Source organism: Scheffersomyces amazonensis (genome assembly GCF_036850825.1).
Source record: "Scheffersomyces amazonensis strain UFMG-HMD-26.3 chromosome Unknown RJT21scaffold_1, whole genome shotgun sequence".
Lineage (NCBI taxonomy): Eukaryota > Fungi > Ascomycota > Pichiomycetes > Serinales > Debaryomycetaceae > Scheffersomyces > Scheffersomyces amazonensis.
The window spans coordinates 724174-738923 of record NW_027042741.1 but is presented as its reverse complement, the minus strand read 5'-3'; the positions used below and the strand labels follow the sequence as shown (position 1 = coordinate 738923).

Below are 14750 nucleotides of genomic sequence, written 5' to 3'. Positions count from 1 at the left end.
TGGGAAGTTATGAATGCCAGTATCTATCTAAAGTCCTTTGGATGGAAGGAAGGTGAAGCCCTTCAAAAGGGTGGACTTAAAAAGCCAATTTTGGTTAAACATAAGAAAGATACAAAGGGTTTAGGACATGATACTAATGATTCAGATATGTGGTGGGAAAAATTATTTGATGGACAATTGAAAAGTTTGGAAGTTAATAAAGCTGATTCTGGAGAATATACTATTAAACAAAATGAAGAACTGATTGTTCTGCATATCAGAAAAGAAACTTCAGTATTATATAGAATGTTTGTTAAGGGAGAAGGATTAGCTGGAACAGTTGGGAAAGTTGATCATATAGAGAAGAAAGATACTATAGATGTAGCAAATGTGGAGAAAGACATAGCGAAATCATTTAAATCCAATATACTAGATGTTACAGAATCAGGATTTGAAAAGAAGAAGATTAAATCAGTTAAGGATAAGAAGTCAAAGAGTAAGAAAGAGTCTTCATCTATAGATAAATCGAAGAGTAAATCCAAATCGAAAGACTTAGAGAAGTTGAAGACAAAAGTAGAGAAGAAAGAGAAGAAGGACAAGAAAGAAAAGAAAGAGAAGAAGGACAAGAAAGAAAAGAAAGTAAAAGATCGTTCCAGTAAACGTAAGAGAGATTCCGACTCAGATGAGAGTGACAAGAAATCATCTAAGAAAAAGAGATCAAAATAGTTGTCAAGTGCTACTTAATTTTAGTGCACAACCATGTATATTAATCAGTGTATATATATAGACGCAATATAACTTTGCTATAGACTATTTCCTGTTTTGTGTGTAGTATAGTTTTGCTTAGCTGGTGATTAAAAGTACTATTAATAGAAGAGCTATAAATAGAGTTAGCGAATTCCAGAGTTACTGTACATACCATACCCTATTGGTGATCAGATATCTTTAACTACTCGTATACTAAATTGGTATGTGTGTGTGTGTGCAGGAAATTACTCTGTTACTAAATAAAGGATATAGTGTAAAGGATACGAATATAAAGAACCAAGACGAACTATCGCGAATATTAAGCTTGTTTAGCCTGTCAGAAAGTGTTTGTGCGAAAACATCTATGTCGGTTGCGACCAAGAATGGTGGTATACCAAAAATGCGATATAGTCGTATTATTCGAGAGGGAGGGTGGCTTCTTTTATGGGGTTGTATAATCCTATATATTGTACGACGGACTTATATCTATCTTATAGCAATTATATTAGGAGCAAGTATTACATTTGGTAGTTTATTATACCTTATTTTAACGATTCGAGGAGTAAGTAATAATGAGAAAATCTATAAGCATCGTCGATTTAGATTTACATATCCTGAAGAATGGATATCAGAAGGTTTAACTGTAAATAGTTCACAAACTAAGAGTGTAATATTTGAAGAATCTCCTGAAATTTCTCAAATACTTAATACTTTAATTGAATTGATCATAAACGAATTCATAAATTCTTGGTTTCTTAGTATTTCTACCAATCCCTTATTTCAAGAAAGTGTTCATGAAGAGATAACAGAATTATTCCAAACTTTACAATCCAAATTGCTGGATATTGATTATGCAAAATTATTAGTTATAAATATTCTTCCTATATTAAATGATCATTTTACTAAATTTTCAAAGGCCGAAGAAGCAGTTAAATTGAAATCAAATAATATTAAAACTGATTCACAAGATTTTCATTTAGCTGTAGCTCAAAATTATGATCGTGGAAAGGTCCATCATGCTTTAACACTTTCTTCACCAAATGCATCAGAAATAAGTGAAAAGAAATATATTCGATCTAAAGTTAGCAGTATATTACCAGAATTGTTATCTAAAAGAGAAAAGAGTAATGAGATTTCAGTTGCCTTTTTAACGGAAATTTTATCTTGTACAGTATTGACTAATGTCATTAAACTACTTAGTGATGCAGATTTCTATAATGTTTTAATTGTGAATTTAATTGGTGATAATTTAAAGCATAGGGGTCAAGTCAAACAACTTCTTGCTGCATTAGAGGAACATACGAAACAACTTTCGAATAAAGCTTCAATCAATTTTCTGAAACTTCAAGAACTTGAAGACTCTAACAAGGCATATACTATTACAGCAAATATGGAGACTGGAACCTATAAAGAATTGGTTAAATCCATCAGTTCTATCGACTCAATTGATGATATCAGACTGTTAGAAAAATACATTAGCATTCAATTAAAATTAATTACTGAAGACGACCTGGAAAGTAAAGAAGTTCATAGGAGATTAAAGAAATTACATGAGGAATTACGTAAAAGAGCAATTAATTTGAAAACTTCCAAAACTCAAACACAGCAGAACGATAATTCCAATGTAAGTAACGTTAAATTATATGATATATTAAATAATCGACATTTGCTTAAGTTATTCAGGGAATTCATGTCTTATAGAAACAGACTAGAATTTTTAGAATTTTGGCTTGATGTAGATCTGATCAAGGCTCCCTTAGAAGATTCAACTATAGGTGAAAATGGTGAGAGTAACCTTTCATTATCATTAGAATTTACATCATTAAAAGATTTGAGTGAAATATATTTAAAATATAATAAAGTTTTATTATTTGGTCTGAATAATGCAGATGCCTCTAAATTTGAAGAATTAACAAACTCAGTCAGTATTAATAGCTTAGAATCTTATCTGAGAAGTAGAAAGTTATTGTTCAAATTACAAAATCAAGTATATAAAGAAATGGAAGATAATGATTTTGTTAAATTCAAGAGTTCAGCATCATTCTCTAAGATTGTTGCAAATATTACCGCCCAGACTACTACTACTACCTCGGTTTCATTGGGTCAAAGTAATGAAGATATATCATTTGATTCACTTGAAGAGGGTGTAGAACCAGATGTTGATTCTGATGTCATCCAGGCTGTTGAAAATGCATTTACTGAGATCATGAGCAAACCTCAAGATTCTGTTAATGAATTCAATTATGATAGAAATAAAAGTAGTTCATCATCGTCCTTGATATACACTTCTGATTCTGAGAAATTATCTTCTTCTTCTAAAAGAGATATTTTTGGTGAAGCATCTAGTTTATTTGGTCCAGATTCCATGGAAGTCTCTCATTTCAGAAATTCAAAGCTATTTGATGATACAAGTGATGAGTCTGATAATGACAGTGATTCATTGAGTGTTCAAAATAATTCTCAAATATTAGAAAAACCACTTGGTGTAAATGAACCATCACAAGTATTTGTTGCTGCTCCTGGAAACTTAAATCTTGCAGAAGAGATACCTAAATTAACTGAAGAAATAGAGAAAATGAATGAACAAGTCAATATTTTGAAACCTTTATTAAGAAAAGCGGAACTTACCAATAATACAAGTGAATTAAAGATTCTTTCTAGATCTATGACAAGTTTGGAACGTGAGATAAATTCAAAGGAATTACAGAAACAACAATATATTGTTCAAGAAAGTGATAATAGTTTGTATGCTAAATCACGAGTTTGTATTCAATCTTATATTAGTGGTAATGAAGGTGGAAAAGAATTCATTTTGTATATTATAGAAGTTCAAAAATTTGATAGTGATGATCCAGATATTGTTAAAGCAGGTTGGGTTGTAGCAAGAAGGTACAGTCAGTTTTACAAATTACATGATTACTTGAGAAGTAGATACCCGCAGGTAGGGTTAATAAAGTTTCCTAAGAAGTCTATGGTATTGAAATTCCAACAACGACAATTAGTTGAATTACGGAAGACTGCGCTTGAAGAATACTTGCAAGAATTAATTAAAATACCGGATGTATGTTCAGATAAAGCATTTCGATCTTTTCTATCATCTGAAAATTTTACAATTGTCAAAAATACCTTTGACGAAAGTGTTAGATCATCAAAGTCAAAGAGTAATGTTGAATTAGTGGCTAATAAGTTATATAATGGGATTTCAAGTAGATTAACTCCTGGTAGTTCTAATATTACTTCTACAACTAAAAAGTCAGTAAATGATGAGAAACAGGATAGTAATAATAATAAAGAAGAAATTATGAAGAATATTATTGATATGCAACAAGAATTAAAGCTGTTTGATGAATATGGTATGGCAGTAAGTAGTACAGCAATATTTGTTAAACCAATTTGTGATTTACTTATTTCAGTGTTTAGACTCAGTAATTCAAAAAGCTGGCTTAGAGGTAGAGCTCTTATTGTTATATTGCAACAAATTTTTGGAACTACTATTGAAAAGAAAGTTTATGAACAAATTGATCAAAATTTAAAATCACAAAAGAGTATAATTAATATATTAGTATGGGCTCAAACTACATTATTCCCCAATGGGAAATTTAAAGATCCTCCACCTATTCGTACATATTATCAACAATCATCTACTAGACAAGAAGCTAAAGTTCTTTTGGGAGTATTTATGAATGAAACTTGTTCAAAAATTTTTGGAACTTCTAATACAACATTTGCAACTTCTAAATTATTTGGGATGCTACAAAATGATATACTAAATAAGCATTTGTTATATGAAATTCTCGATGAGTTATTTAAAGAACTCTTTCCTGATCCGGTCATAAAGCCTATTTCGCATCTGACTACATAGTTTAACTTATATATTGTTAGAGCAATATTATTATTATTATTATTTTGTTAATACCGTCTAATTTCATACATGAATAATAAAGTTGTCGGAAATTGATAAGCGAGAATGAGAAATTAGTGGCCAAAAAAATAAAAAGGGCGGTGCGCACCTCCACAGAATGATCAAAATCACTAGCTGAGATAGAGAAGCTTAATCACTCACATAATTAAGCTTAAGCCCTTTCCAGCTTATTTAACCGATTAATAGAGATTAAGAATTTTAGGTTAATTTCTTATTGAATAAATTGAGATATAATTTTGATTTTGATTTTGATTTTGATTTCTTAATTTTATATTTTAAATTATTTTCAAATTAGCATAAATGGCAATCGTTAACGATCCCAATAAACCTCCAAAGGTTCCTCAAGGTTGGGTAGCTAAATTTGATGATAAGTATAAAACATGGTTCTATGTTAATTTAGAAACTAAAAAATCACAATGGGATGCTCCTAAGGGTACCGTGTTTGAATCTGAGGATGATGCTCCTCCTTCATATGATGAAAGACCAGCTGGTCCTCCACCTACAAAACCAACCGAACCAGCACAAGCTCAACAACAACGTTATGCACAAGAACCACCAAGAAATTATCCTCAACCAGGTTATGGAGGAGGTTATCCTCCTCAACAAGGTTATCCTCCACAACCAGGTTATGGTTATCCACCTCAACCAGGTTATGGTTATCCACCTCAACAACAATATTATCCTCCACAACCTCAACAACAACAACAACCACAACGTAATAAACCTGGTTTTGGTGCTGGATCGATGGCTCTTGGTGTAGGTGGTGGTTTATTAGGTGGTATGCTTTTAGGAGAAGCCATAAATGGATTTGAAAATCATCAAGCTTATGATCAAGGATATCAGAATGGTATGGATAATGGTTATAATCAAGGTTATGATCAAGGATTCGATAATGGAGGATTTGATAATGGTGGATTTGATAATGGAGGTGGTTTCGATGGTGGATTTGATGGAGGCTTTTAGTGCCTTAGCTCAATTTAAATTATCATTAGTAAAAAGTATTATTAGAGAGCTCTATAAATGTTTTATACGGTGAATGTATCACTTATTAATTAGCAATATTTTATTTGTTAATAAACCTAATTAACTAACTAATCATTGTAGAAAGTAATTGTACAAAGTAGATGTATACTGCAGAAGTATAGTACAGAGTTTAATGTAAAAGTATAGTACAGTGTATAGTGTAGAAGTATAGTACAGTGTATAGTATTGATATTTTCCTGTATATAAGCCCAGGTTTATCGTTTTTCATCCAACCACAGGATGAGAAAAATACTTTACCAATATTCCAGTCAAGTACCGATCAATAGTTAAGTTTCAAACCTATACATAGAATAATGAGATTTACTAGGGTATTAAGACAAGCTGAAGAAGTTTTAGTTAAGGCTGCTTCTGGTTATCCAACTGGGTTAACCGGATTATATCAACATCCAAATCCAAGACCAGCATTAATTTCATTATATAAACATACTTTAACAGTATTAGAAACAAAATTTCCAAAAGAATCTGTATATAGACAATCTGTTGAAGCATTAACTAAGAATAGATTAAAGATAGTAGAAGAAGAAGAAATTACTGAAAATATTGAAAATAAAATTGGTGGAGGATTAATTGAAGAAGTTGTTATTCAAGCTCATGAAGAATTAACTTTAGCTAATGAATTAGCACATTTAAAAGTATGGGAAGAATTAGAAGAAAAACCTTTAGATGATCAATGGATCTATTTTGGTAAGAAGGTTTAAAATCTTTCAAATGATTGTATAATAGAAATTCATCTCCCCTACCCACTAAATTCATCTCCTTACCCCTATGCATAGTATTCTGTTATAAAAATTATCAGAGCTACCTAACTAGTTTTATTTCTTATAGTTTAAATATATTTAATTTTTAGATAATTATATTGTAAAAGTGTAATATATTTTTTAACACAAGTCATTATAGAAGACATTAACTATGAAGACAAAGATTGAAGAAAAGAATTATATTTATAAAAACAGTCTTGATTATAATAAATTCAAGATTAAAATCACAATTAAACATCTTCTAACAACAGTTACTCTTAATATTAGCACCAGTTTGATTAATATTAATACCTCCACCTGAAGTTGAAGCTGGTGCAGCTTGTTCATCATTGGCATGTTTATCTTGAATAATTCCGGCTAATTCATAAAATATAGTATCAACATTTTCATTACTTTTAGCACTTGCTTCTAAAAATGGGATATTTAATCTTGAAGCTAATGCTTGACCTTGTTCCTTTGATACTTGTCTATTAACTTCATCATCACATTTATTACCTACTAAAAAGATTTGAGCATCATCATTAGCATGTTGAATTACAGTTTCATACCAATTTTCAACATTTTCAAAAGATCTTGAATCGGTTACATCATAAATAAGAACTATACCCATAGCACCCCTATAATATGCGGTTGTAATAGTCCTAAATCTTTCTTGACCAGCAGTATCCCATACTTGTAATTTAATTCTTTTACCTTTACTTTCTATAGTTCTGATTTTAAAGTCTATACCAATAGTTGTAATAAATGTTGGATTAAATTTATCTTCAACAAATCTTAATAATAAACATGATTTACCCACTCCTGAATCACCAACTAATAATAATTTCATTATCAGATCATAAGATCTTGATGGAGTTCTAGCTGACATAGTATAATATAATATAATTTATCCTTAATAAAATTTTAAAAAATATTTCTTAATCACTAATTAAATTTATTAAAGATTTAATTTGTTTTACTAAATTTTATTAATTATATTTAGCTTAATAGTTCTGAATTAATCTGTATAGATAACCCGAATCCTTCCACTATTAAATTAATTAATATAAAGATTGGAAAATCTGTGTCAGTTTATTATGGCTATTTTTTTGTGCGTGCAATAACTGCTCCTATTTTTTGGTCTCGTTCACGACTATCTCTCACTCTCTCTGTCTGTCTCTGTCTGTCTCTCTTTGTCATTGTCTTTGTCTTCTTAAATAGGAATAATTAATATGTATGCGAATAGGTTTACGTTTACCTTTACGTTTACAGTACTTAAAAAGTACATTTATACTACAATGAATTATAATTAATTATTATTATCCAATTTCTATCGTATGTATATATGGATATATAATTTATATATAATTTATATATCTATTATTTATTATTTATTTATAAGAAAACTTCAGCATTAATTTCAACTGATGAAGCAGCATAAGGAATTTCAAAATTAGTCATAACTTCAGGATGTAAAGCACCAATTGATCCAATAATTTGAATTTTTGAACCTTGACTATGTCTGAAAAGAATTTTTGCACCTCTACCTGGGAAAAATGTTGGATTTTCTTTATCTTCTTCAATCCAATAACCTCTACCAGTTGATTCAATTGGATTTTCTAACCATGGAGTTCTTAAAGTTTGCATTATTTTACCTAATAAACCTTGAACAAATTCAAATCCTGAAGTTTTACCAGCATAAATAGCAGCCCAATTTCTTTGATTAAAAGCTCCTCTTTCTAATTCTGAATTTTTAAAAACTACATCTCCACTTTCAAAAACTTTAATTGGTAATGAATGTTTTCTATTTTCTTTAATAGTCTTTAATAATCCTGGTAATAAAGTAGTTCTTACAACTTGATATTCAATAGTCTTTGGATTTTCTAATTTAACAGCTTTAGTATTATCATCAATAGTTCTTAAAAATTTAAAATTTTCATCATGAGAACATAAAGTTAATGGCATAACTTCTAAGAATCCAGCTTGAGCTGAAGCTAATCTGAAAATATCAGCTACTTTATTAATTGGTAATGGTGCAGCAACTAATGATTGACCCTTTGGTTTAGTTTTAGTTAAATTATTAAAACCATAAGCAACAGCTACATCTTCCATAATATCACATTGATGTAATATATCTGGTCTAGTTATTGGAACTTCAACTTCAATTATATCTTGTTTAGTTTTTGAAACAGTTGCATGTAATGACATTTTCTTTAATAATTTAGAAATTTCTTCTCCAGAATAATTTAATCCAACACATGAATTAATATAAGAAATTTCTGCTTCAGCAATTCTTGGTTTTATAGTTGGAGTAATTCTTGTTTCATTATTATGTTCAGAAATAACTTGAATTGGTTCAATTTCAAATGGTGTTAAACAATAACGAGAAAACATTGCAACTATTTGATTTACTACAATTTCAGTTTTAGTTTTATCAGTACCAGTAACATCAATAAAAACATTCTTAGTATTTAAAGTAATTTTAGAATGTTCAGAATTAATAATTGGTGGCATTGAAGCAACAGTTCTTTTAGAATCTAACATAAGAGGATAAACTGGTGAATCTTTAATTATATGTAAGAATTTACCAATATTTTTATCCTTTTCATAAAATTCCATTAATTCATTACCATTCATTTCTTTTGATTGATTTAATGGAACAAATTTAAAATCTTTTGGTGAAATACCTTCATAAGTAAATGGAGGAGTTAAAGTATCTAAATCATGAGTTCCAATAGCAACTAAAGTTCTATTACGACATAAATTCGAATGTAATTTATCTTGTAATGCAATAAATGAATCATAACGTCTTTGATCAAATTTAATATTTCTTAATATAGCTCCAGCAGCATATTGACGAATTGGTTCAACAGATTGTTTAATTGTTAAAGTAATTTCTGGTTTAATTGGTTTAAATGTATAATTTGGAGTTTCCTTAGTACCTAAAAATTCATTTAAAGCTTGAGCAATCCCTTCAATACATAACATATCATATCTATTAGCAGGTATTTCAATTTTTAATTGAGGTCTTTCATCTCCAACACATTCATTAGTAGTATCTTCATCTAATTCAAGACCATACTCAAAACATAACTCATCGAATTCTTCAGTAGTATATTCTCTACCTAAGAGTTTGAAAAGATCTTCCTTATCAACTGGGATAGTAGGCATATTTAATGTTAATTGATAATGTAGGGGGGGGAGTACTCGATAACTGTGAGTCAACTTCACTGAAAAAAAATTTGGACACTAAGTAAGAAAAAAAAATTGTGTCATAGGATGAGATTTACACGAAAAAATTCCATTCTGCGTAAGTGTGAGTATGTTAATTATATGATGCTATATATTTAGTATTGTTATATACTGTATGCAGTTAATTAAGTCATATAGACATAGAGAGAGACTAATTAAGTTGTAGATATTTAATCTTCTTCTATTTCTTCATTGGTAACTAAACCAGGTCTATTGGGTTCAAGTTCTTGTCGAGCTTGTTCGAGTTGTTTCTCATCTTCACCAGCCAATTTTTCAATCTCTTCAATTTCATTTTGTAAAGCCAGTATATCAAATATAGGTGTATCATCAACTGATGAATTAGGAGTGGTTTCTTCTTCTACATTATATTCATCAGTACTAGTTTTTGAACTAGTAGGTTCTTTACCTTCTGCAGGTTGAGCAATATTCTCCCACCAATCTTTACTCTTTGGTTTAAACCATTTCTTCCATCCTTTAGGTTGAGAATTAGCTGTCAGTTCTGATTTCATTTTAGCTCTAGCTTCATCAAATTCACTCATTAATTTTCTAGTCCGTTCACCTTGTTCAGGATCAGGTTCTTCAATTTCTGCAAATTCTTCACTAAGAACTTCCCAATCTAATCGTTTAAGAATCTTTGGTATTGCCTTTCTATAAGACATATGTCCAACAACTAGATCAGTACAATCAATATTTTCAATAGATTCAGTAACTGTAATAGGTGAAAGTCCAGCAACTGTCAGTAAACCTCCTCCAGTAGCTCTAAATAAATAACCTAATACCCAATCTTTTCTTGAATATCCATTAATAAATTTACCACTAACAACTGATCTAGCAAGAGCAAGTTGATCAGTTTTTATTGCTACTGGACTTCCTAATATAATAACATTTTCAATTAATCCATAACCTCCACGTCTTGATAATTCAATTAAACAAGAATAAATTAATCTGGCTCCTAATGAGAAACCTACTAAAGTTATAGGTCTAACTCCAACATTACCAGCAATTAATGTATCTGCTAATATTTTTCCTGCTTTCCAAGCTCTATCTAATGATACATTCCATGGATTATCTACAAGATATGATAATTTAGATAATACCATTGGTAATTGAATGGCTGACATTAAAGCAGTAAGAACAGTAGCACCTAAAATTTGTTGAATTGAAGCTGATAATGCTTCAGTTGCTAAAATTGTAATAGTTTGACCCATGGATTTTAACATTTCAGGTTCCCAAAGTAATGAAAACATATCTCCCATAACTGGATCTACAGTTGAAAATGGTAATCTAACATCATCTAATTCACCATTCATCCATCCACTAACTGCTATAATAAGATTTGTTCTTTTATTATTATGTAAAGGTTTAAATTCAAATGTATGAACATCACCAGTTCTTCTTGAACCTGCTTTATTTCCAACTTTTGCTCCTATTGCTATACCACCAGTAGTAATAATTGCACTTCCACCAATACCAGCTAAAAATCCACTTGTTCCAGTAATTCCAACTGTTGTAAGACCTGCTGCAAGTCCAGCTCCAATTACTGGTGCTAATAAACCAGCAGAAAGTCCAATAGCTAATGATCCACCAAGAGTTGCTAATCCAATATATGCTAATCTTCTCCGTTTATTCTTCTTTATATGCTTTTCAATAAACAGTTTATCTACCATTTTATCATCCTTATTTTCAATTGATTTTTCATTTGTTTCAATTTCTAAACTATCTATTAATCTCCTTTCGAATTGTGATAATTCTAACCCACTAATTCCTAAATTTAATGAAAATCTTGTAAGTAAAGTTCTTGATCTACTATCATAATATCCATCTTTTAAAAGTTCTAAAAATAAATCACATATTATTACCCATCTTAAATCAAAATCTAATTCTAATTGATTTGGTGCCTTTTTAATCTTAGCTTCACTACCCATCTCTTTTAAATGATTTGAAAGGTCAGTTACTTCTAATCCATGAATACTTAAATTTTCAATCATTTTCTTTTCTTCTTCATTAGCATCAATATGAGAATATAAATTACTCATAACATACATAGTCCAATTAGAAAAATTCCGTTGACCATTACTCATTTGTTTAGCTATACGATCTGAAGTTCCAATTTGCATTTTAGCTAATTCAGTTGCCATTTCAACTGTAAGTAATTTAGTTATACCTAAATAAGCAAACTTTTGAGAATCAGTTAACATATTCTTTGTACCTTGTAATGCTTCTTCTGAATCAAGATTATCTTCATCTACAAAATTATCTTCTTCATCTGAATCATATTCTAAATCATCTTTATGATAATCTGCTTGAGCCATTCTAGCTCGATCTTTTCTAGTTCGAAATAAGAAATCAGTCTTTTTATCCATAGAAGAATATTTAGCAACTTGTTCTTCTGAATCGATTTTCGTATAAGCAAATACATGCTTTTGTAATGCATTCTCAGTACGATTGGAATACTCCAATTCACCTTTATCATTATAGTAATCAAGGTCAGCTACTGTTTTCATCGCCTTCCAATCTGATGCTGTAGAGAAAAAGTCATCATCATCACCATTTTGCTTTTGCTTTTGATTTGGACTTTGACTTGGATCTGGACTTTGCTCTTCGCTCTCTTCTTTCACTTGATCTATGCTCTGTTTCTTTGCCTCTTGGTCTTTTTTCTGATCTCGTTTTAGTATATTTTCTGTTTCATTATGCGATAGTATTTCTGTACTTGCTTTACGTTCTTTGGATAATCGAACATCACCAGAAATGGTCTTTTCTGACATTAATCCAAGACTATCTGAGGTGGGATTCTTATTATCCAAATTACTTAAATCAAATTCTACATAACTCGAAGGTTCTTCATAAATTTCTGTATCATCAGGCGTTAAGATTTCCGGTATTTTATTATTGTCACTAAATGATGTGTCCAGTAAATTATTTGGTAAGCTTGGTAATTCTGTTAAACTGGTTTTATTGCCATACTTCCCAGTATGACCATATATATTGTTCGACATTGATTCTATGCTGAAAATTTAATGTGTTTTACAAATGGTTTCACAACAATATGGTCTACTCAAACGACCAGCATTCAAGGACTTAAGTATAAGATTATTATGATCAATCCCTAGTTGATTGTGGTAACAATACCTCTTTCTTAAACTAGTGGGTGGGTAGTCAAAGAAAAAAAAAATAAAAATAAAAATATAAATAATAAAGTGTCAGACTGCACAGACACGATCCAAAAGCAACACAAAAGATTCCGGAAATGGATAACGCAAAATGAAACTACGAATGGTTAATGAATGATTACAAAGTTACTGATTAATTAATTATAAAGATGTTTGCAACATGGTTTTACTCAAATCGTCAGAGGCCATTATGACCTGCGCAGAGTTCAGGAATATGTTGCTACGAACCATATGATCGAGCTACAACTTCTACCTTACGGTATTAGTGAGCTCAAGATCGACCCGCTTAGTCTACAATCTGTCGACGGAGCTACTCTGCTTAAGACCTCAAAGAGGTTAGCTAACAAAATGACCGAGAATTAATACACCGAATCTAACCTAGTGAAAAGTCAAAATCTTTGCTCAACCCACGAATGAGGACCAAAGATTTAACTAATCACGTCATAACAGCTAAACCGGCTGTTGATTACTCAACTGCATTAAAACCATCATCCTTGTACACTTCAAGCTTGCTTCACGAGCGCCGATCTGCTACAGCTAACCACTACAGATATACACCAGCAATCCGAAGATTTAGCCAATGCATTAGTCTGAGGGCCCACCGTAACACAGATTGATATCTAAATTAGTTAAAGAAGGAAAAAAGTATTTAGGCTTCCATACTATGACCTCTGAAAAATTTTTCTTTTATGCATTTGACGTTGAGCCGCACGCAGCCATTATAACTAACCACAAAAAAAAATGTTTACTGTATATGGCTTACCCGCAACAGGTATTTAGGTTTTAGGCATCTCAAGACCTATTCTTATAGTTGTAAAACTAAAAAGTATTCAATTATAAGTCATTATATATAGGTGTAGAATGAGTAGTAGAAGATCGCAGAAGTATCAAAGTCGTCATGTGGATCGAGAACCTGAAGAGGAAGTCCAGCAGGATATTACGAATCAACTTCCATTTACTACTACTAATACATTAGAGCCATCGCAAATCATAAAGTTATATGAACATTCATTCAGAAGTGTTTTGGAATCTCCCGATTTATTAGATCATGTTCAAACAGTCAAGGGAGATTTGTTTAATAGAGATTATATCACTGCCTTTAGTGATGAAGATAGACGATTGGCTTATGTTGCAAGATGGACTCCCTATAGATCATTATGTTATGCATCATTATTTTCATCCTTAGAACCAATAGTTGAATTATTTAAAAATAATGATAATACTTCCAATGTGCTATGTGTTGGAGGTGGAGCAGCATCAGAATACGTTGCATTGGTTTCTGTATTTAGTCGATTGAGAAACAGTTCTAATTCAGGAATTTTATCAGCTCAAATTATAGATATTGCAGATTGGTCATCCATTATAAATTCAATTGAAAAGTATGTCAAATCATATTGGATTCACAATCCTGATAAATTATTAACTGACTTTGTTCATGATGATATATTAAAATTAAACAATTCAAGAATAAATTTTGAAAGTCTTGATTTAATTACTTTGCTTTTCACTACTAATGAATTATTTGCTGAAAAACGTCCAGAAACTATTAAATTTCTTCAACACCTTAACTCCAACTGTAAATCAGGTTCCTTATTGTTGATAGCTGAAAGTGCTGGTTCATTTTCCAATATAACTATTGGAACTAAGAAATTTCCCGTTCAATTCTTGGTTGATATGGTTCTAGTTGGTAAACCGGGAGAAGATAATGGTGCTTGGGAAATTATAGAAGAGAGTGAAAGTTGTTGGTATAGAATAAATCCAAAAGAAGTGGATTATGCATTAAAATTAGAAAATATGAGATTTTTCTTTAGGTTATATAGAAAGAAATAATCAAATAAACGATGAAGATCATGAGACACTTTGCATAAATCTTATATTAAATTTCGCAACAATTTTGAC

The 14750-nt window shown here is 30.6% G+C and overlaps 8 protein-coding genes across 8 annotated transcripts; 5 read left to right on the top strand and 3 right to left on the bottom strand. All coding sequences in view use genetic code 12, as the record gives it.

Annotated features, from left to right (window-relative positions):
* Window positions 1-6: 6 nt before the first annotated feature.
* On the top strand, window positions 7-1036 carry RJT21DRAFT_100906 (uncharacterized protein; the record flags this gene model as incomplete). Its single annotated transcript, XM_064879719.1, has 2 exons — window positions 7-327; window positions 460-1036. 2 exons carry the CDS (start codon window positions 10-12, stop codon window positions 703-705), a joined length of 564 nt encoding a protein of 187 aa, XP_064740699.1. The 3' UTR covers window positions 706-1036.
* A 90-nt stretch (window positions 1037-1126) lies between these two features.
* RJT21DRAFT_80571 (uncharacterized protein) lies at window positions 1127-4588 on the top strand (the record flags this gene model as incomplete). Its single annotated transcript, XM_064885258.1, has 3 exons — window positions 1127-2187; window positions 2356-2779; window positions 2870-4588. The coding sequence occupies 3 exons, from the start codon at window positions 1127-1129 to the stop codon at window positions 4586-4588; spliced, it is 3204 nt and encodes a 1067-aa protein (XP_064740698.1).
* Window positions 4589-4768: 180 nt separating this feature from the next.
* On the top strand, window positions 4769-5675 carry IFU5 (WW domain-containing protein IFU5). The gene is made up of 2 exons (XM_064885690.1): window positions 4769-5273; window positions 5298-5675. Exons 1-2 carry the CDS (start codon window positions 4949-4951, stop codon window positions 5609-5611), a joined length of 639 nt encoding a protein of 212 aa, XP_064740697.1. The 5' UTR covers window positions 4769-4948; the 3' UTR covers window positions 5612-5675.
* Window positions 5676-5856: 181 nt separating this feature from the next.
* Window positions 5857-6541, top strand: MCI4 (Mci4p). Its single transcript, XM_064885685.1, has one exon. The coding sequence runs from the start codon at window positions 5986-5988 to the stop codon at window positions 6388-6390; it is 405 nt and encodes a 134-aa protein (XP_064740696.1). The 5' UTR covers window positions 5857-5985; the 3' UTR covers window positions 6391-6541.
* Window positions 6541-7676, bottom strand: SEC4 (Rab family GTPase). Its single transcript, XM_064885684.1, has one exon. It carries the CDS (start codon window positions 7316-7318, stop codon window positions 6692-6694), a length of 627 nt encoding a protein of 208 aa, XP_064740695.1. The 5' UTR covers window positions 7319-7676; the 3' UTR covers window positions 6541-6691.
* A 102-nt stretch (window positions 7677-7778) lies between these two features.
* On the bottom strand, window positions 7779-9639 carry FRS1 (phenylalanine--tRNA ligase subunit beta). Its single transcript, XM_064880543.1, has one exon. It carries the CDS (start codon window positions 9598-9600, stop codon window positions 7825-7827), a length of 1776 nt encoding a protein of 591 aa, XP_064740694.1. The 5' UTR covers window positions 9601-9639; the 3' UTR covers window positions 7779-7824.
* A 34-nt stretch (window positions 9640-9673) lies between these two features.
* Window positions 9674-12940, bottom strand: RJT21DRAFT_116980 (uncharacterized protein). The gene has a single exon (XM_064880542.1). The coding sequence runs from the start codon at window positions 12675-12677 to the stop codon at window positions 9852-9854; it is 2826 nt and encodes a 941-aa protein (XP_064740693.1). The 5' UTR covers window positions 12678-12940; the 3' UTR covers window positions 9674-9851.
* Window positions 12941-13590: 650 nt separating this feature from the next.
* RJT21DRAFT_9295 (25S rRNA (uracil2843-N3)-methyltransferase) lies at window positions 13591-14741 on the top strand. Its single transcript, XM_064885681.1, has one exon. It carries the CDS (start codon window positions 13713-13715, stop codon window positions 14679-14681), a length of 969 nt encoding a protein of 322 aa, XP_064740692.1. The 5' UTR covers window positions 13591-13712; the 3' UTR covers window positions 14682-14741.
* Window positions 14742-14750: the final 9 nt, after the last annotated feature.